The sequence below is a fragment of the Pleurodeles waltl genome, chromosome 3_1 (assembly GCF_031143425.1).
Source record: "Pleurodeles waltl isolate 20211129_DDA chromosome 3_1, aPleWal1.hap1.20221129, whole genome shotgun sequence".
Classification (NCBI taxonomy): Eukaryota; Metazoa; Chordata; class Amphibia; order Caudata; family Salamandridae; genus Pleurodeles; species Pleurodeles waltl.
In genome coordinates, this window is record NC_090440.1 from 1,627,092,637 (window position 1) to 1,627,115,099 (window position 22,463).

Here is a 22,463-nt window from a genome sequence, read left to right on the forward strand (position 1 = left end):
ATTAAGATTAGGAAGTGTGTTCTAGCACCCTTTCTTTTTAGTTTTTACACTAATGTCCTGGATGATATTTTGATTGAAGCGGCAGTTGATCCTCCTATGATTGGGAAGCGACACTTACCTGTTGTTATGTACACAGATGACTGCATGCATATGGCACAAACGAGGAGGAGCCTACAGAAACTTTCAGACAATTGTGTGCATTTCATTTCTGAGGTAGGCCTCTGAGGTAGGCCTTGTCACAAATAAAGCTAAATCTTACGCTATGGTTTGTGGTCGCCCAAGAATCAGGCTCACTGCATTCCACATCGGTGATACTCCCCTTAAATGCATTCCCACAATTTCCTATCTGGTGCTGCCTTTTGGCAGTAATAGCCATCTTAAGACTGGGCCATCTTGAGACTGTTAGGGTCATGCAGTACGAGCAGGCAGTAGCCTCCTTATGTAGATTTGCCACTAGATTAGGCGCGATTCCTCACAGACGCCACCATTACTAATCTATAAAGCTCAATTGCTATTTATGGTGCAGAAGCGTGTGGGTACAGCGATTGGCCAACTTTACAGACTAGTGAGAAGATATTTTTAAGAAGATTATTGTCACTTCCTGGCAGTATCCCTTCTTTAATAGTCCACGAAGAATTAGGACTGCATTACCTGAGAGACATAGTGAGGATGGCTCCAATACAATTGTGGCTTTCGGTTTGGTCTAGATCTGAAGCAGCATTAACACAGTCACTGATTTCTGATTTCTGATTATTTACATCTTGACGGGGTACACAGAAGCAAGTGGCTCATGTATGATAAAAAAAACCTTAGGTGCTATTGATAGAACTGTCCTATTTATTAACCATTGCTCATAAGCACGAGGTCAGGTCACTAAAAGTGAACTTCTAAGCCAGATTATTGAAGGGAGCTGGATGGTTGGTCCAACTAGGCATGGGAATGGCAGTGGCATATTTTCCTCTATGCATGCCCCCTCCCACATTGAGCTGTATCATTTAAAGGTACATCGGCACCAAAGATTCAATTTGGTAAGGTTCAGGCTGGGTCTGCCCCACTTGCTGTTGGGCCCATCCTTCTAATGCATAGTCTTTAAAAGAACTGACATTATGCCCATGTGATCCTGTTACACCTCAAGCTCAACTACATATGTTTTTTGTGTGGTCTGTATCGTGAGCAGAGAACCCAGATTTGAATTCCATTTTTAAAGATTTTAAATATCAGGCAGTATAAAGTAGCTTAACTGTACTTGCAACTGCTCCAAACTAATCAAATATGTGTTACAATGTACCAATATATTTCTTCTGTTGTAAAAGCTAGATAAAATGTGGGGGAATGAGCCTCTTCGATATGTAGAGTGTTTGATAGGGGTTGGATGGAAGGGACTTTAATGTTTCTCGCACTTAACTAGACTATAAAGTTATGCTTAATCATTTACTCCAGCTTCACTAATGTTGAATTGATATAGAAGTGAAACTGAGTCTGTATTGTAACTGTTTTTATGAAATGAAGGAGTAGAGTTTTAGAGCTGTCTTATAAATGCTATAGTAACAACTTTGCACATTTTTGTTCGTTTGCACAGTCATTTGCAGGGTTTTATCTCTTTTTTGAATTGTTATTTATATTTATTTATGTGTGCTTTTACGGTTTGGATTTTAACCGAATAAAGCTTACTGAAATGAACTGAACAAACAAATGCCCAACAGTGTGCTCAATATATAGCTACTGATTTGAATAAGCCACATTTCCTCACCACAAATACAAATGGAACTCATCACTTAACTGCAAGGTATGAGCTCTGTATTTAAATTACCAAGCTGAATGTAATTATTGATGCAAGCACGGCTTCTGTATGTTATGGGATTTTTGTCCAACTCCCACCACAAGCAGAAGTCGGATGCATCAAGGTGAAAATACTTTTCACAGGATTAGAAGGGACTGACAATCAAGAGAGATCATCAAAGCAAAAACAGAACATCTCACGACAGGATACTTGACACTAAGAAATACACTCATTTGCAAAGAGATAACAGTGGAAGAATAACAAGATGAAAATATGGAAATTGTAGCCACAGAAAAAGAGCACAAGAGGAGAGATCCTTGATGGAAAAGCATAAAGGATGCCATGCAGTTTGATGTTTCACGTGTTCCTTACATGAGATGTCTTTTTGGTGTGCTCTGTTTCTGCACTTCATGCATCAGCTTTTATACATGGTGTCCACAGTAGTTACACAACACATTTTAGAAACATTTTTTTAAAGGGAATTCTGGTGAAAGATTTGTAATTCAGCAAAACATGATTATTGTAGTTCATTTGGAACCACCTGATCTAAAGATACAACTCAGCCCACTCTGACCTTCAGAAAACACCTCAAGACAAGGTTTTTTGAACAGTAAATCGGCACCCCCCTCCTTCCTCCCCCCCCCCACATCGCCCTGCGACCCTAACGGGTGAGTAGCGCACTTAATACATTTTTTGATTGATTGATTGAAATATGAAAATGTGCCAACAATGATCATCCACCATTGATAAAAACTAGAAGGTTTAATTTCATACATTAGCAAGAATAAAGTAAGGAACACATTTTCATAGTCCATTTTGAAATGGCATTAAATGTTGGCTACTTTTAAATATAGGTGCAAAGGAGATGTCCCCATGATGAAATATGCACCGTACTTGTGGGTGAGCACCCAGCATCCTTTCAGAGAATATCCTTTATAAAAATGAGAACAATACATGGCACTATTAGGGGTCTTTATGACCTATAACATAATTATCGATCATTATCGAACACAAAAAACACAAAAGGACAGCTCCTGCTTAGAACACCTTGCTGTTGAGCAACCTAGGATCAGGTTCCCATTTCCCCAATCAGTATTATTTGTTAATCTATATTCCTACAGAAAGATATACTAAAGTCCCTCCAAATGGCCTTCCTCTCACTGCTTCTTAGTTACTACAAGACAAAAATACCACATTTTCCAAATCCTCAATAAATTCGTGGGTTACCCTTGGAAAGATCAGGTTTAGTAATACTGACTGCCTTGCTTACACAATTTTCTATTTGACCAGTCGTCCATATTTTGCTAGTTTGATTAGTAATTTATGTGCTTGATAATGATTGAGAAGTAAAGGCTGTGAGACACCTAAATTCAAGACTTCACAAGGCATGAAACAGTTTTCCACCAGTGCAACAACCAGTGTTTGGAATGCACTGCCCATGCAGTTGAGAACTTAATTCATCTTCTTACCCTTGAGCAAGTGATGAATGGCTCATCCTTTAAACATATACTTAAACTCTCTTCTATTTGAAAGCTCCCCCAAGGACGCGAACACATGCTTTCATTTGTAGTACGTATTGCTCCTTGTCTGCAGCTTCTGCTCTGAGTAACCTGTTCCATACCTAGAGGTTGCATAATCTATTTCCTATTTCCTGTAAATCATGTCATTACCACTCTGTAGAGCTGTGATACTTAACACTGTCAAATGAATAAAAACATGTAGTTTGTGAACATTATAGGGATTCTGCGTATTACCAGCCAACGCAACCCATATTAAAAACTCTAGACACCATCAATAACAACAAGAAACATTAAAATAGATTGGATTGCATAAAAATCACAGAGTATCCAGGGCCCCTCGGTGTTTTATCATAATCCTAACTAATGACTTAAATACAAATGAGTTTAGTGGTTGAATATACCCTGATATTACACATTATGCTGAAAAAAGATGTCTCTTAAAGTTCCACCACCTAGAAGGTATTTCTTGAGAAGTCCAACACCACTTGCTTTACTTAAATGACGTTGGATAGTTCATTCAGATTCTTAATGCCGTCTGCTATGCAACCCCCTTAAAAATATGAATTTAAAATCAACTGTGATTGAGGGACTTACCCGCCCAGCAGACTCCAAAGCATGTTTGTCTTGGTTGGCAAATCCTGTTAACATTTTAGCCTGCAGAGCTCCAGACAAGGCCAAGAACGGCAGAAAACAGAGTATAACCAAGCAGAGTTTCCAGCTGAAGTAAAATGCAATCACAATTGCAACACCTATATTGGTGAGGGAGTTGACGATCATTCCAATCTGCGATCCGGTAGCCTTTGCAAAAATAAAATACAAGCAATGATGACTTCAGTGTTAATATTATATTAAATTATGCAATATGGTTGGGTCGACACTTAGACCTGATGACCCCTTTGTGGGTCGGCCCCTAGGTCAGACGTTTACTCTGGCAGAGCGAGAAGGGTATCTTCTGGTGTACCCATGGTGCTTCTTCCACTTTAAATACAGTGGGGCAGGGCAGCAGCACTATTCATTTATGTCAGTGCTCCCACTCTGCCACACATGTATATAATAAACCCCCCACGTATATGATATGTTCTGGCTCAGCTCAGTATAGGGGTAAGAACTTTTTGACAGCTCCCTAGAAAAGGACCTGATCTGCATTTGGAGAAACAAAGATTGACGACCATGCTGCCTGCTTCTATGATTTATAAGTATCATTCAGATTTAGAATAAAATATGTAGGCAGTCAACCATTTACAACATTTGGGGTGGGAGGCACACTGAGTGCCCAGGATTCAAACTTTGCAGATGGTGCAGAATCACACATTTAGATGCAATTGTTTTGTGGTTTGATTCAGCCTCTAGGTAAAATATATCTCAAAATTCTATCCCCTTTGCTCCTTCATCTAGCCAAACGACTTTGGCACAGATTTAAGAAGCACTAACACCACATTAGTGTCATTTCTTTTTATGCTAATGTGGAGTTAGGGTTCAAAAACTGATGCACCGTATTTACAGCCCTTTGTGCCACATAATGTATGCAAAGGGGGCGTTCCCCCGTTAGGGGGACCGCAAAAATGGAGCAGTGGAATCTAGGAGATTCCACTATGTCATATTTTGAGGCCACTTTTAATGTCTGCTCAGAGCATCACTCAAATTTCAAAATCTGTTTCCTTCCAGCGTAGTATGCTGACGAAACTCAAACCCACCATCCCCCAGACTGAATTCAGGACTGCCAATGCAAGCTGCAGTGGAAAAAATACACTTTTGGCAGACTTGCCTAATATCACAACTGCGCCATTGTCAGTGATTCCAGAGTCAGCACCCCAGTTAGTTACGCTGCGGTAAGAAATAATTCCACATAAGCCTTATCTTAAAAGGAAAGGTCAGTTTATTTACTAGTCGAATGGGACAGACTGCCTGGCAAAAAAAGAAAGTATACCTATATTCACCTCAACCACAGCCATTTTAAGGCCAGTTGATTAAAGTGCTTCAAAAAAGCATTTTTTAAGAATCTATTATTAAAGATAAAATCGAAAATATCTGAAAAAGGTAAAAGTCTACCTTCTATGAGAGTGCTCACTTTGATGCTTTAAAGATGTACGCTTAGGAGAGGAGAAAGGGAACCAAGTTTACGTCACTTAAGCACTGTTCTTGTATGTCCTCAGCATTTACTCTCCTTCCCCAACACAGAATGTCCCAACCAGGGGTGAAATTGACAAACTCAATGCTTCAGTTTGATTCAGGGCACTGTATTAAGCCTTCCATGGCCAATTCAGACCCCAACGTTCTCTCGAAATTTCCCCCAAAACGCTAAGCATATGCGTCACATTCTTGCCACTCACCAGTATTAGCCTGGAACCTTAACTAACTGTATCCAGTATATGCTTCTAGAATGGACCCACTACAATCAAATGATGTATCCAAACAAGTGTGTTCTGAGGGTAAAGTTCAGTGATCCTGCCTCATTCTGATTGCAAAATTGAACACTAGTAATGGCTGTATAGAATCGTGATCAATATCTATTTCAGATAAGTGAAACATATTCTGCATAAGCTTGACTTCATACACTTTTCATAGGCTACATAGGAAACAAATTTTATTGTTAAATATAAAATATATATATATGTAAATATATGTGTTGTATATTTTGTTGTACAGATATACAAAATATTTAAAAAACTATGACATTAATCCTAAATACCTGCATCTTTGAATGTAATAACTCAGTGCCTATATTCTTACCCCTTGAACCTGCGAAGCATCAGTTGCAAGTCTTGTGGTCAGAGCTCCAGGACTATTCCTGTGGTCATCAAACCAACCAATTTCCTGCCCCAACATCGCCTGGAATCCAATCTTGCGAAGCCGCTTGGTTAGTAATTCTCCAGATTTAGCAAATGTGTATCCCTATGAAAGAAAAGCAGCTCTAAACATTTATGCCACATGAGACAAAAAACTATAGTATACCTCAGCCTAAGCAAGTGCCATTACCTGCAAAAACTGTGTGACGAATGATATGATTCCAATGATAGCAAAGAGCAAACAGATTCCGTTGATTTGTCTTCTTTGCTCCATTTCATCAGGCAAAGAGAAAGTCTATTGAATAAAAGCAGCCAAAGTTAAAATTATTATTCTCAAATTATTTAACTTTTTTGATGAACATTCTTTATTGTGAATAAAGTTTAACTATTTTTGTGTCTTGTTCTTTTGTCACTTACTCTGCAGGAATTTAATTAAATACTATACAACCCCTTGATTTTTTTGTATGAATATTTAAACTTTATGAGGATGCCACATTATTTGATGCAAAGTGTACATCCACCATTTGCTTAATGGGAATCCAGGATAGTTAATTCTCTATTAAGAAGTTTGTCTTTTTTTATAATTAAGTCTATGTGGTTATTATATTTCAGTCCTCTTATCAATTACTGTAACTTTCCAGTAAGTCCCTTCTTCTTGTCAGTAGCTAAAGGCATGTTTGTAAGTGCTTGTAAACCTATGTTTCTCAGCATGGATGGGGAAATACAGGTAGGCTCGTGAGAGCCTCAAGGCCGATAGTTCTACGTAGACCTTTCGTGTGACTGAAATTCATCAACCTCTTTTACCCAATAGTTAAGTGGTCTTTGTGTAGTATTCCTCAGTTAGGTCTGGTCTGTGTAACATGAGTGTTGACCACGGGAAGAGAAACTGTTTTAGTTATTTGTTTATTTACTAGTTCTATATATTGCTGACTTCACAAAGTGATGGTACTCCCAGGAGCAATGGGCCCCTGTCCCCACCTCATGTACAATTTGACCACCTCTCCCATCAGTGAAGTGCTCAAACACACCCTGAACATCTCCATCACCACTGTGATGTTCCTGGATGACTGGAAACATGCAAGGTTCAACACACTGCCAAAGTAACCCTCATCACACCCCTCTCAATTAGCAAACTACCACACGATCTCTCTTTTTGCTGTACCCAGCAAGGGCCATGGAGAAGGCCATTAACAAGCAACGCACCCCCCTCAGCACACACCATCTCCTTGACCCCACTCAATCGAGTTTCCTAGTCCAACGACAACACAAGACGGCCCTCATCATAGCTCCAGGTGATCGATCCTGTTGGAGTGTAACCTTTATAATCAATATTAACATGAAATGCTAGCAAAATAATGTATAATGGAGCTGCATAGAAAATGTGTTAGAGTACTACTAATGCACACGTTTGAAATGTGCCCATGGGGAGTGGCCACCAATGTATACGATGATTAATGAAATGACTAATAATGAGTTAATAATGTACTAATGTATGATTTTAAATTAGTCATATGAGTTATGTATTAAGGTTTTGCTAAATTATTCACTAGGCCTTAGTTAGCAAGGGTCTGGGTCTAGCTGCCTGGTCTCATATTAAATGTGTTTTTCTAACGTGCAATGTGCTGTCTTCCTGAAGGACGAAGCTGTACTTTTCCAGAAGCTAGAGATTTGTGTGTACTGGTAGTAAATTCTTTCTCATGAGACCCGACTTGCTCAAGGAGACATTCTTGCTGAATGCAACAGTGTAATTCGCAACAGGTGCATGGTCGCCTAGCTTAAGAGAGGACAAAGGAACTACTGACTGGAGCAACAAGTGTAACTTTTCTTACCTGACATTCTACCCGTTGAAGACATCAGTCACAGGAACCGATAAACTATGTGAGAACTGTCTTAGGTGAAAATTCTAGTAAGGTGTGTGATGGATCAACGGCCAGAGATAACGATGCACCAAATATTGCCCAATGGGAAATTAGAGACTTGTTCGACAAGTTTAATATAACGGCGTGACACAAGGAGAAATCAGCCACTCTTAGCCATTCTTCTGAAGCCATTCTTTGCCATTAATATTTTGCCATTCTACGCCTTTTACCCTGCCACTCTTGAATCTATTATTCTTCCTTGCCATCTATGGCTACTCCGAGAAGACTTTGGTGGTCATTCCAACCTTGGTGGTAAAATCAGCTTACCGCTGTCAGAAGACCGTCAACATACCGCCGCGGCCGCGGTAAACCGCCACGGTCATTCTGACCCACAACAGGCAAACCGCCAAAATACAGACATCCACAAAAGTCCCCCACACCAAAGGCCAGCGAGAAACTGGCGATGACCAAACCTCCACCGTCACGCCAATAGAAATACGCCCACACTATCACGACACACGAATCCACGCGGCGGTCTTTCAACCGCGGTATTCTATTGGCGGTACAAACCGCCGCGCTCAAAATACACACACACTTACAGAATACAACCACATTGGACAAATCAAAATACACACACCTGATACACATACAAACACCACTCCCACACACCCAAGACAATATAAAACACACACCCACATCACCCTCAAACCCCCACTCCTCCAGAATCGGGACCACGCACAGAGAAATAGAGATCCGAGCACCCAGACGCGCATTTTACTTTCACCCAGCAATATTACCACGCATTTCACACAACACACCAATACACATCACCACGCTTAGCACCACACAATCCACCCCACACATCACCCACACCACCCCATGGCACCGCAAAGACACCCCAGGTTTTCTGAGGATGAACTCAGGGTCATGGTGGAGGAAATTGTACAGGTAGAGCCACAGCTCTTTGGGACACAGGTGCAGCACACCACCATTGCCAGGAAGATGGAGCTATGGAGCAGAATAGTCGACAGGGTGAATGCAGTGGGACAGCACCCAAGAAATAGGGACGACATCAGGAAGCGGTGGAACGACCTACGGGGGGAAGGTGCGTTCAATGGTATCCAGGCACAACATCGCGGTGCAGCGGACTGGTGGCGGACCCCCACCTCCTCCCCCAGAATTTACAACATGGGAGGAGCAGGTCTTGGCGATCCTGCATCCTGAGGGCCTCGCAGGAGTATCTGGAGGAATGGACTCTGGTAAGTCTCATCTTCACAACTTCATCCCCCCCACCCCACCAGCATGCCAACTCATACCCCCACCCTCACCCTCACCCCCATCACACCTACTCCTTGCAAATGGCTCACCATCACAACCCACCCATCCCAACCCCGAGCCCTGCATGCGACCACAAAGCATGGACACCCATCACCAAAGCATGCCCACTGCACATCCCCATCCCCCCCCAAACCACAGTCACAAAAGCCCCCACACAGGAATGCCAGCACTGGGGTACACGGGCACCCACCCAATGCACGCTATGGCACACACAGATGCAATAACCATCCATTTATACCCCTGCAGGACCCGAACGCCACGTCACCGCGCAGGAGGGTCCACAAATGTCCACTCCACCCCCAGAAGAGGCCCACAGTGATGACAGCACCTCTGTCGACCTGGATCTAGATGACCAGCCCGGCCCATCGGGGACCTCGGGGCAGTCGGTTCCCCTCAGACAGCCACAGGCCACAGCAGACCTTCCCCCCTCTGGGAACACCAGCACAGCACCCACCCAGCGGGCCCATACCTCTGTCCCCAGGACACGTCAATCAGCAGTGTGTTCACCACTACAGGGCACCCAGGTTAACCCACCACCCCAACAACAACAGGGACCTGGGGGCAGAGGTAGTGGGCACACGGTCCAGAGGCCCAGGGAAACAGGGGAACTGGGAGGGCTGCTGTGCGACAGTGGGGGGACTGGCCCAGGGAACCCACTCTCCACGAGGCCCTCTCCTCCATCATAGGAGCCTACCATCATTCCCAGGAGACGATGGTGACGGTCCTCGACAGGTTTCAGGATATCCAGCTCCTGCAGGAGGAACAGTATTTGGGGTTCAGGGAGGAACTACGAACCATCAGTTCCGCCCTGGGCACCATTGTAGGGGCTCTGAATCAGGTAGTCACCACATTGCGGGACACTGTGGCACCACAAAGGGCCCCTGACACTAGCATGGACCAAGAACTGCCTACCACCTCTGCCGGCGCTAGTGGACAGGAGGCCCCACCACAGGACCAACAGGCCACCAGCACCCCGCCCCCTGCAGAAGGAGAACCACCCCGCAAGTGGGCCCTGAGATCCAGGAAGAAGACAGAGTAAGATGCCAAGACCCCCGCCAGCAAAGAATACCTCCCTGATTGTCATCCCACTGACCCACATTGTCACCCTGTCCATCCTTAAACTGCCCCTGCTCCACTTCCCACAGCCATTTGGACAATGCACCTGTGATAATACTAGTCTGGACTCTGCCATGGACAATCCTCCACCATCACCCCTCACCGATTTGCAACCACCCACCAATATAGAGCACAGAAATAAACACAGGTATTGCACAAAACATTCTGGAGTCTGGCTGTGATTTAGTACAAATGTATTAGAGATTACTGTGCCAAAATGCATATTTACATTGTGATGCCAACATACCACTGTCACACAGCTGTAGTCCATGGGAAAACAAAGCAGATGTCACGCAGTGGGGCCCACATCTCTGAAATCGGAAGGGAAAGTCACAACTCAGTTACCATACACTAGGGGAAAAGGACAGACAGTAGAGACGTAGTAGTGGTTAAGTATATATGTAATATGCTGGTGTGGATTCTTACCTGTGTGTCACAGAAAATACTGCTGTATTACTATGTTCCTGTTGTCTATGTCGTCCTCTTTGGCTTCCTCGTCTTCACTTACCACAGGCTCCACAGCTGCTACAATACCACCATCTGGACCATCCTCCTGCAGAAAAGGCACCTGGCGACGCAAAGCCAGGTTGTGAAGCATACAGCAGGCCACGATGATCTGGCACACCTTCTTTGGTGAGTAGTAGAGAGAACCACCTGTCATATGGAGGCACCGGGACCTGGCCTTCAGGAGGCCGAAGGTCCGCTCGATCACCCTCCTAGTTCGCCCATGGGCCTCATTGTACCGTTCCTCTGCCCTTGTCCTGGGATTCCTCACTGGGGTCAGTAGCCATGACAGGTTGGGGTAACCAGAGTCACCAATTAGCCACACACGATGACTCTGGAGTTGACCCATCACATAAGGGATGCTGCTATTCCGCATGATGTACGCGTCATGCACTGAGCCAGGGAACCTGGCATTCACATGGGAGATGTACTGGTCTGCCAAGCACACCATCTGTACATTCATGGAATGATAACTCTTCCTGTTTCTGTACACCTGTTCACTCCTGCTGGGGGGTACCAAAGCCACATGTGTCCCATCAATGGCACCTATGATGTTGGGGATATGTCCAAGGGCATAGAAGTCACCTTTCACTGTAGGCAAATCCCCCACCTCAGGGAAAACAATGTAGCTGTGCATGTGTTTCAGCAGGGCAGACAACACTCTGGACAACACCTTGGAAAACATAGGCTGAGACATCCCTGATGATAGGGCCACTGTTGTTTGAAATTACCCACTTGCAAAGAAATGGAGCACTGACAGCACCTGCACTAGAGGGGGGATCCCTGTGGGTTGGCGGATTGGTGACATCAGGTCTGGCTCCAGCTGGGCACACAGTTCATGGATAGTAACTCGGTCAAGCCTGTATGTCAGTATGACATGTCTTTCCTCCATTGTCGACAGGTCCACCAGCGGTCTGTACACGGGAAGATTCCTCCATCTCCTCGCATGTCCCAGCGGACGGTGCCTATGAAGGACAACATCGAGCACAGAGTCAATCAACCCACAGGTACGTAACCACAGCTTGCACATAACACGATTCCCAATGCATTGAATGGCTTGTATGAGTGTTGATGCAAGGCCTAGGTATGTGTGACGCAGAAGAATGAAAGCCATGTGGGCCCCTGAAATGGCGGCTGCCTGACCTGTGAAGTGCAACAATGGGATGTGAGGTAAATGCGCTGGCGTGGCACACCGTGGCGGTAGGCAGTCGAAGACCGCGGCGCTAAGCACCATTGGTTAACATTGAACCCTATGGGTCTCAGGAGCCAATGAAGATGTGCGCCGGCGGTCGCAGTACGCACCGCCGCGGTATGCACCGCCACGGGCATGACCGCCATTTTCTATCAGCTTAATCACTCGATACCTGATCTTCGACAGGAGAGGACCTACACTGCAAGTGCTGCTGTGACCTCGGTCTGGAAGAGACAATGGTTCATGCGACTGGGGAAAGGGCCCCTGCCTTCACTGCTCAGGAATTGGAGAAACTTGTGGATGGGGTCCTCCCCCAGTATGTACTACTCTACGGTCCTCCAGACCAACAGGTAAGTACACTGGGACCATGCTTTGTGGGCAATGCCTGTGTTGAGTGGGGTGGATGAATGATGGTGGGGAGGGGAGCGATGGAGGCATGCATCAAACGACGGTGAGAGCATGTGCCACATGGCAAGGGTAGGGATGGGGGGCCACTCACATTGAGCATGCAGATGGTGATGACTATTTTTCCCCCCCTGTACATTTCACATAGGTCAGCGCCCACCAGAAGATCGATATTTAGCGTGCCATCGCCAAGGACGTCCGGACCCTGAGGGTCCACCAGAGACGGGGCACCCACTGCCGGAAGAGATGGGAGGACATCCGACGCTGGAGCAGGAAGACGGCGGAGGCTCAGCTGGGGATGGCCTCCCAACGTGGAAGGGGTGCCAGTCGGACTTTGACCCTCCTGATTGTCCCGGATCCTGGCGGTGGCCTACCCCGATTTGGATGGGCGCGTGAGGACATCACAGCAGACACAACGGGGTGAGTACACTCTCATTCTGTTGACTTTGCGCAGTGGAGGTGTCTGGGTGGGGGAGGAGGGCTGTGGGTATCCCTAGGCCAGGGCGATTTCTGTAGGCTAGGCCCCTCCGTAAGGCATGACCCTGTGCCCCCACCCCCCACCTCTGTAGGGTGCCAAGTACAGCTAATCAAGGCCCTGTGTCATCTATGTGTGTAGATGGCGTCTATAGGCTTGCAGGCCATGTTCCACAGATTGAGTAGTCGACCCCAAGTGCGCGGCGTAGTGCAGGGGGCTTCTGTGTCTGTCCTGTCCGCCAACGGTGTCGCCAATGCATGCACTCAACATGTCTTTATTTCCCCCCCCCCCCTTTTTTGTGGTCTTCCTGTTCATGTGTGCATTAGCGTCATCAGGCGGAGGAGAAGTCGCATCAGAGCACGAGGGAGCTGCATCCCACATGGCCATGGAGGGCCATGCAACGGACTCCGAATTCACCAGTGGGACGGAGGGCGAGGGGAGCTCCACAGCGGGGACTCGGGCAGACATCAGCGACACGGACTCGTCCTCTGAAGGGAGCTCCCTTGTGGTGGCGGCAACATCTGTGCCCCCCGCAACAACACGTACAGCCGCCACCCACTGCACCAGCACCGCCCTCCCAGCAGCCCCTCAGCGTTTGCCCCGTGCCCGCTCACCCAGGAAGGTGGGCATCTCCTGCGCCCCAGGCACCTCAGGCCCTGCCCCAGTCACCCCTGCTGCCCTCAGTGATGAGGTAATTGACCTCCTGAGGACGCTCACTGTTGGGCAGTCTACCATTTTGAATGCCATCCAGGGTGTAGAAAGAGAGGTGCACCAGAGTAATGCATACCTGAAGGGCATTCATTCTGGTCAGGCTGCCCTACAGCGATCGTTCAACACTCTGGCCTCAGCACTGATGGCAGCCATTGTCCCTGTCTCTAGCCTCCCCCCTCTAACTTCCTCCACCCAGGCCCTATCACCTGTACCTCTGCCTATGCCTGACACACCATCAGACCAGCCTGCACACACCTCAACACCCAAGTGAAGCTCAGGCAGACATAAGCACCACACATCACACAGGCATTCACACAAGCAATATTCACATACAGACATACCAACACCCACTGCCTCCACTGTGTCCCCCTCCTCCTCGTCGCCCTCCTCCCTCCCTGTCACGTCTCCACTCACACCTGCATGCACAACATCTTCAGCCACTACGTCCATCACCAGCACACACACCAGAACCCCCCGCACACGTGCAGTCACCACCCCACTACCATTTATACGTCCCCTGTGTCCTCTCCCAGTGTGTCTGTGACCCCCTCTTCCAAGATACACAAACGCAGGCAGCCACCCGCCCAACAGCCATCCACCTCACGACAGCCTCCAGCCCAAGCACCTGCAACCAAAGACACCAGACTTCATACTCCTACAACCACAATCTCTTCCTCCACTCCCATACCCACTACACCTACCCGTCCCACTGCTCCTAAGAAGCTTTTCCTGTCCAAACTCAACCTCTTTCCACCAACTCCCCCACCCCGTCCATGTCATAGGACTATAGTCAGCACCTCAGCCACGACAAAACCGGGCCCCGTCACGACTGTCTGCCATGGACTGTGGAGTCCCCCACCCTCCAGGGCAGCAAGTTCAATATGGAGCCAAGGCACGGGCAGCCCACCCCCGAAGAAACATCCAAAGATAGGCAGTGGCCGGCTTGAGAGGGTGAAAACAGCAGGGACTAAAACCCCTACCATGGCTCTGGCAGGAAGTGTCGAGACAGCTGGCACACCGCCCAAGGTGGGGAAGGGACACAGGCGATCAGGGAAGGCTGGGAAGGGCAGCACGCCCGACAACACCGCCATCAGCCCAGCTGGTCAGGAGGGCCCCGCCAGCCCCATCCCAGGTGGGCAGGAGGGCCCCGCCAGCCCATCCCAGGTGGGCAGGAGGCCACCAACAGGCCCGGCACTGCAGCCCAGGAGGGCCCCGCCAGCCACAGGACAGATGGGCAGGAAGGCTCCGCCAGCCACAGGACAGGTGGCAAATGACCTCCACACCATGGCCAGATCCGCTGCACTGGTCACCGCCGTCTCAAGCACCGCTGAACTGGGCCCTTCATCTCAAGCACCGCTGAACTGGGCACCGCCGTCTCAAGCACCGCTGAACTGGGCCCTTCATCTCAAGCACCGCTGAACTGGGCACTTCATCTCAAGCACCGCTGAACTGGGCCCTTCATCTCAAGCACCGCTGAACTGGGCACCGCCGTCTCAAGCACCGCTGAACTGGGCACTGCCGTCTCAAGCACCGCTGCCCCATGAGCGGCAGGGGCTGGCCCACATCTGTGTTGGGCAGGGCTGCACGAAGAACTCTGGGCACAAAGCCCCCTCCAGAACCAGTGGAGACTGTTATCCACTTGTGAGACTGTGGCTTTGCACTCCCCAGGATGGTCCAGTGGGCAAACCACCCACTGCAGAGACTTGTGAGACTGTGGCTTTGCACTCCCCAGGATGGTCCAGTGGGCAACCCACCCACTGCAGAGACTTGTGAGACTGTGGCTTTGCACTCCCCAGGATGGTCCAGTGGGCAAACCACCCACTGTCTGGACTTGTGAGACTGTGGCTTTGCACTCCCCAGGATTGAACAGTGGCCATGGAGGCCCCTCGTGGATCTGGCGTCGTTCACTCATCTGGCTGAGGTGCCCCCCCTTCCCTTCCCCCTGAGCTGCCTGTAGTTTTGCTATCTGATGCCCCTGCAGTGTTCTCTCCGTTGTAGTCAGGTATCTTGTGTGGGCTTTGCCCATGTGATTTGGGCCCAGTGGTCCACGGACAATGCATGCTACAATGCTCAGACTTGTACATTTATGTATATAAGATTTTTTGATGTGTAGATATATTTTTAAGCCAGTTATACAATATATTCCAATGTTTAGAATCATTTCCTTTTGTATTTGCATTCTTCCGGGGGGTTTGGGGGGTGTCACTCTGATGTGTTGCTATGCATTGATGTGTGTGTTGGGTGAGGGTGAGGGTGGGTGTGTCGCGTATGTGTGTACCCGTAATATGTTCTTCTCCCCCCTCCCCTGTGTCGTAGGTGCTGTACTCACCGTTGTCTTCTGCGCCGGCGTTTGTGCTCCTGGTAGAGGAGCAGGAACACTATCGCTGGGAGTATGTGGAGTTCGGGTTCCATGCTGTCCTGATTCCTCGTGGGGTATATGGAGGTGGGCGTTTTCCCTTCGAAATGGCTGTTTCCGCCGTGTTTTTATCGGCGGGGCTACCGCCCCGGAAAAGATGGCGGATTGCTAGCTTGTGATACAGTGGGCGGTACGTTGTCTCCCGCCTGTCTGTTGGCGGTGACTGCCGCGCTGTTTGTTTGTGCCGCCGTGGCGGGCGGTGTGGTAATGTGGCGGTCTCTGTTGGTGGTTTCCGCCAGGGTCGGAATTCCATTTTTTACCCTACCAGCCTGTTTGCGGTTTGGCCGCAGGTTTAACACCGACCGCCAGGGTTGGAATGACCCCCTTTGTCTTTAGCTGACTGATACCCTAAACCATCCTCACCTTCCTGCCTTGCCCGATACTTACTTCTCCTCCTTATCAAGGAAGAGTTCCTTCTTACTCTGCCCTGCTGAGACTTTTCTGTTTTATCCTGGCTGATGGTGAATCACCTGATGTCCTGAGGAAGAAGACTGACGCTGTATGCTGCCCTATTTGGAGGGGTAACTATATGATGATACATTGTAATTGTCTGTTTGCCTTATCTTTCTAGGTACCAACTGCTCTTTTGATAGAGGCCATAGTTAGATGTTTTCTAAATTCATGTTGCTAAATTGTTTTGAAAGAAGCCCAACATGCTGATGCTAATTCAAGTTTAGTTAAGGAGTTCACTAAATCGGATGCAAATAGATAGATGACTGAATTCTTGTGTTGTTGAATAACGTGTTAACATTACTCTGCTAAAGTTCATTCATGTTAACGTTGTGCTTGGTTCTAATGTTCATGATCTATGCCATTCTAAAATCTTATTTGAGTTGCCATATTGTTGTGGTTTTGATGTGCCTAGTGATATTGAGATTAATAAGCATGCTATTAGATTGTAACTAATAGGGAATAAATATCCTAACTCTTACTAGATTGGTGTGGTTATTCATGGCTGAAAGGTCATGGTGTGTTTGATTCTTAATAAATGTTATTGATTAGTTTGATTCAGATGTTATTGTGAATATTGACGAAGCTATTGACCTACTAATTGAGATGTTAAATAGATATCTTGTCCTAAGGAGTTTCCAATCAGGGTCAAAATGTTCATTGGCCTAAAACGAGTCCCCGTGTAAGTTAAATTATTAAAGTTGGGACGCGTTAGCAGTTCTGGTAGCAAAGGACGGTTTCGCCCTTTGGTACCCTAGGACGAGGGACCCTTGTTTGAATTTTTTTTGAGATAATGCAAATTGGAGAGATGATGTGCCCCTAAGTCCCAAATGACTTTACCAGAATCTCGGAGCTTGCCAAAGTGAGTTGGGTATGTTCTCAGCGTTTTGGTGATAGTGTGAATGACGTAGGATTTGCGCTTGCACAGCTTATGCATACCGTAGGTGAATTGTGAGGTTTGTGAGAATTTTAGGCCAGGAAATATTTTAGTAGGAGTGTGCGTACTCCGCAGTATGAGAGTAGGGAAGTGGGCGAACTTCATGTGAGTGTGGCGCTTTGTGCTAAAAAATTGTCCATGTGGTTGTTGGTGATGTACGGACCCTGCGTCGTCTAAGACTCCGGAATATATTGATAAGTGCATGAGACACCATGTTGTAATTTGCGCAGTTTAATAGGTCAATCGGGCGTGGTTGACGAGTCGAGTTTGAGTTTGAGTCTGACAAGTTCTCTGACCTTGTTGTCAGGACAGGACGCTCCCCCCGCCGCGCAGCACACCCTGCAGGTGCCCTGTCCCTGACTGCCGCTGCTGCCTGAGTTCGAGGCCCTCCTCCACCCGCAGGCCCCCGCCTGCGCCTCATCCCTGGTGGCCCAGTGGTGGGCAGTAAGGTTTGCTCTGTCGTGTCTGTTTCTGTCTCTGTTTCCTCGCCGTCTCTCCCTGTTGTGCATTCTCTGTGCTGTATTGTGCTGTATTGTGTTGTGGTCACGTTCTCACTGTTGTTCCATCTGTGCCCTGTGTTCTAGTGTCTGTACCTGTTGTACCTGTTGCCTAATGGTCTTGTTGACCTGTGTATTGTGCCGCTTTCGCTCTCTCCCCTTTGCACGTCTCCCTCCTCCTCTGGCCCCCCCCGCCCTCAATCCAGCGCCATCCACCCGCTTCCCTGACTCTTTTCTCCCAGCCTACACCCCCTGCCCTCCACCCTCCCCCGCCCCTCTAGCTATCAATTGTTATTTTTCCCCCCCTCCCTACTCGCCGCTTCCTCGCCCGTTTGCCGCAGCTTCGGCCCCGCCCACCTCCCACCCCCAGCTCCTCCTCCCTCTGCCAGCTCCTCCTCCCTCCCTCCACCCCCTCTTAATGCAGGTCGCTGCGCGACCGCGCACAGTGGGCGCGCCGATGGCGTGCCGGAGGTGCGCCAGAGGCAAGCCTGTCTGCGCCCGTCTGCGCCTGGCCCGCGCCCAGCGGCAGGACCCCTGGACCTCGCACTGCGCACTGCACACCACCCAGGCTCAGCTATGACGCCGCCTGCCTCCATGCACTCAACTGCGACCAAGACTGAAACCAACGCTGCTACCAAGCCGCCCGAAGCACACCCACAGACCTTTCGCCTGCCGCAACTGCCACTTCTCATGCGACCGAACCCCCAAGCCATCAACCACCAGTCCGAACCACCTCCGCTGCATACTCCTCAACACCCGCTCCGCACGCAAACACGCCGTAGAACTCTGGGACCTGCTCGACAGCACCGCCCCGGACGTAGCCTTCCTGACTGAGACATGGTGGAACGAATTATCCGCGCCAGACATCGCCATCGCCATCCCAGACGGATATAAGATCTCCCGCAGGGACCGCATCAACGGCCACGGAGGAGGACTCGCCATCATCCTCAAATCCTCCCTCAAGATCACTACCCACACCGACCACCACTTCAACACCGCAGAGCTTCTACACTTCCGGATCAACACCGACCCCAACACCACCCTCAGAGGAACGCTCGTCTACAGACCCCCTGGACCACGAGCCCAGTTCTGTGATGCCATCGCTGACCTCGCAAGCACCCACGCACTCGCCTCCATGGACTACATCCTCCTCGGGGACCTCAATTTTCACCTCGAGAATAACAACGACCACAACTCCACCACGCTGATCAGCTACCTCACGAACCTCGGCCTCAGACAACTCGTCACGTCGCCAACTCACTCTGCCGGACACACACTGGACGCGATCTTCTCCACCAGCGACCACGTTACCTTCAACGACACCACCGAACCCTACTAGACCGACCACCACAGCGTCCACTTCACCTACAACAAAAACACTGCACACCACCACAGCCGCCAACTCCCTCGCCGCAACTGGGGCAAAGTCACCAAAGAACAACTTCTCAGCACCCTCCCCCAGAACCCACCAAACGAGACCACCGACCCAGACACCGCGGCCTGCAACTTCAGACAATGGATCAACAACTGCGCCAACATCCTCGCTCCACTGAAGAAACCCCCCAACAACCTTGCCAGCAAGAAAGCCTCCTGGTTCACTGACGAACTCCTGGCCTCCAAACACGCCTGCAGGAAACTGGAAAAGAAATGGCTCCAAGAACGCACACCGGACAACCATGCAGTCCGAAAAGACGCAACCCGCCGACACCACCACCTCATCAGGACCACCAAGAGGTCCTCCTTCAAAGACCGCCTAGACAACAATGCACATGACAGCAAAGAGCTCTTCCGCATCGTGAAGGAACTATCCACACCCAACACCAACGTCAACGACATCCCGCCCTCTCAGGAACTTTGCGACTCCCTCGCCGCCTTTTTTCACAGCAAGATCGCAGACATCCACAGCAGCTTCAACACCCCGACTGCACCCACCTCCGTCACCACCTCGTACCTTAGCATCACCAACCCCATCACCGCCTGGTCCAACGTAGACGACGACGCAACACGCAAAATCATGAACTCTATCCACTCCGGATCTCCGACCGACCCCTGCCCCCACCACATCTTCAACAAAGCCGACTCCATCATCGCGCCCCAACTCTGCAAGATCATCAACGCCTCCTTCGAAACAGGCACCTTCCCAGAAAGCTGGAAGCACGCAGACATCAACGCCCTCCTCAAGAAACCAAAAGCCGACCCCAAGGACCTCAAGAACTTCCGCCCCATCTCCCTCCTCCCCTACCCAGCTAAAGTCGCAGAAAAAATCATCAACCTTCAACTGACACGCCACATCGAAGACAACAACGTCCTCGACCCCTCACAAACCGATTTAGACGCAACCACAGCACCGAGACCGCCGTCATTGCCGCAACAGATGACATCAGACGCCAACTCGACCGCAGCGAGACCTCCGCCCTCATTCTCTTAGACCTCTCCGCGGCCTTCGACACAGTCTGCCACTGCACCCTACTGTCACGTCTCCAAGAAGCCGGCATCCAGGAAAAAGCCCTAGCGTGGACCTCATCCTTCCTCTCCGGCAGAACACAGACCGTCCGCCTCCCACCCTTCTGCTCAGAAGCCAACAACATCATCTGCGGCGTCCCCCAGGGTTCCTCCCTGAGCCCAACGCTGTTCAACATTTACATGGCCCCCCTCGCACAAGTGGTCCGCCGGTTCGACCTCAACATCATCACCTACGCCGACGACACCCAGCTCATCCTCACCCTCACCAACGACCCTGCCACCGCCAAAGCCAACCCCCTACGAGGGAATGAAAGCAGTCACCGACTGGATGAGGAACAGCCGCCTGAAACTCAACACCGACAAGACAGAAATCCTCATCCTCGGGACATCTCCCTCCGCCTGGGACGACTCGTGGTGGCCCACCACCCTCAGAACTGCTCCTACACGCCCCCAACTTGGGATTTATCCTCGACTCCACACTCTCGATGGACAGACAAGTCAGCGCCGTCACCTCCTCCTGCTACAACACCCTCCGCACCCTCTGCAGGATCTACAAGTGGATCCCGACCGACACCAGGAAGACAGTGACCCACGCCCTCGTCAGCAGTAGACTGGACTACGGCAACGCACTCTATGCAGAAATCCCAGCAAAACACCTACAGCGACTCCAACGCATCCAAAACGCCTCAGCCCGACTCATCATTAACGCACCCCGCCACTGCCACATCACCCCTCACCTCAAAGGACTCCACTGGCTCCCCGTCAACAAAAGGGTCACCTTCAAGCTCCTCACCCACGCACACAAAGCACTCCACAACGCCGGCCCCTCCTACCTCAACGACAGACTCAACTTCTACACCCCGACCCGCCAACTGCGATCTGCGAGCCTCGCCCTCGCCACCGTCCCTCGCATCCAACGAGCCTCCTCCGGGGGCAGATCCTTCTCCTACCTCGCCGTGAAAACCTGGAACACGCTCCCTACCTACCTCCGACAGACCCAAGACCTGCTCGCCTTCAGAAGACTCCTCAAGACCTGGCTCTTCGAACAGTAGTAGTCCCCCCCCCTAAGCGCCTTGGAACCCTAACGGGTAAATAGCGCGCTGTACAAATATCTGTGATTGATTGATTGAGTCAATGTGAGTGAATGAAAACTTCGATGGAGATTTGGAGAGTTCTAAAGTGCACTAGGACAAACCATTGACAAGTCGAAAGTAGAATTTGCGGGTCAAATTTTACTTGCGAGTGCGGGATCTGAGAAGGAGAGAGTAGCGGCCGAGGCTTAAAGTGAAATCTCTTTAAAGTTCTGAAGCGATTGTGTTACCCTTCCTGTAGTAAACCGGCAAATTTGAGTTCTTTAGTGCTCACAATATATTGCATTAGTTTGTATGAATAGAGAGTGAGGAGGACAAGCCGCAAGACTTTGTCAGCCGCAGTGTGTGTGAGTGTGATGTCATTAGAGCCGCGCCGGGATAGGTCGGTTAGTGGAAAGGGTCGCGCACGGATTGGCAGCCGCCCGTGAGAGGCAATTGGTTGAGAAGGTGGGTGAAGAGAGTTCTGGGAATTAAAGTCACTTCCTTATTCGATTGTTAACAAAATAAAAAGACGCAAAAAGTGAAGTTTTTCAAGGCTTTAAAGAGCCCTTTGAGGGGAGATGTGTACATTACCGCGAGTGTGGGGGAGCCTACACCACCAGAGGATACACAGGCTTATACCGTAATGGAGGAGAGGGGAGTCGTGCCATGTCTTTGGCTAAAGCAATGGTGCAAACTGACAGAGAGAGATGGGGGTTTAGCGTTCCCGGAGCACGGATCGTTCAATATAATGGTTTTAGAAAATTTGCAGAAGGCATTAAATGAGCAGAAGCCATTTCCGAGGCCAGCACAGTTTGAGGCATTAGCAGTTTGGGAGCTTGTGGCAATACAGCAAAGGCAACAAAAGTTTGAGCGGAGAATGAGGAAAGCAGAAAAGACACTAGCGGAGGCTAGGTGGGATAGTGAGCACAGGATGTGGAGAA

The 22,463-nt window shown here is 49.1% G+C and overlaps 1 protein-coding gene across 1 annotated transcript in view; it reads right to left on the reverse strand.

Annotated features, from left to right (window-relative positions):
- Positions 1 to 22,463, reverse strand: part of ABCB11 (ATP binding cassette subfamily B member 11) — a 443,062-nt gene that overhangs the window by 90,027 nt on the left and 330,572 nt on the right. Inside the window, exons 21-23 of the mRNA XM_069225280.1 lie at positions 6,277 to 6,381; positions 6,031 to 6,192; positions 3,895 to 4,098 (exon numbers count right to left, since the gene is read on the reverse strand). Of these exons, the coding sequence (XP_069081381.1) occupies positions 3,895 to 4,098; positions 6,031 to 6,192; positions 6,277 to 6,381 (471 nt within the window). The remainder of the gene's footprint in view (positions 1 to 3,894; positions 4,099 to 6,030; positions 6,193 to 6,276; positions 6,382 to 22,463) is intronic.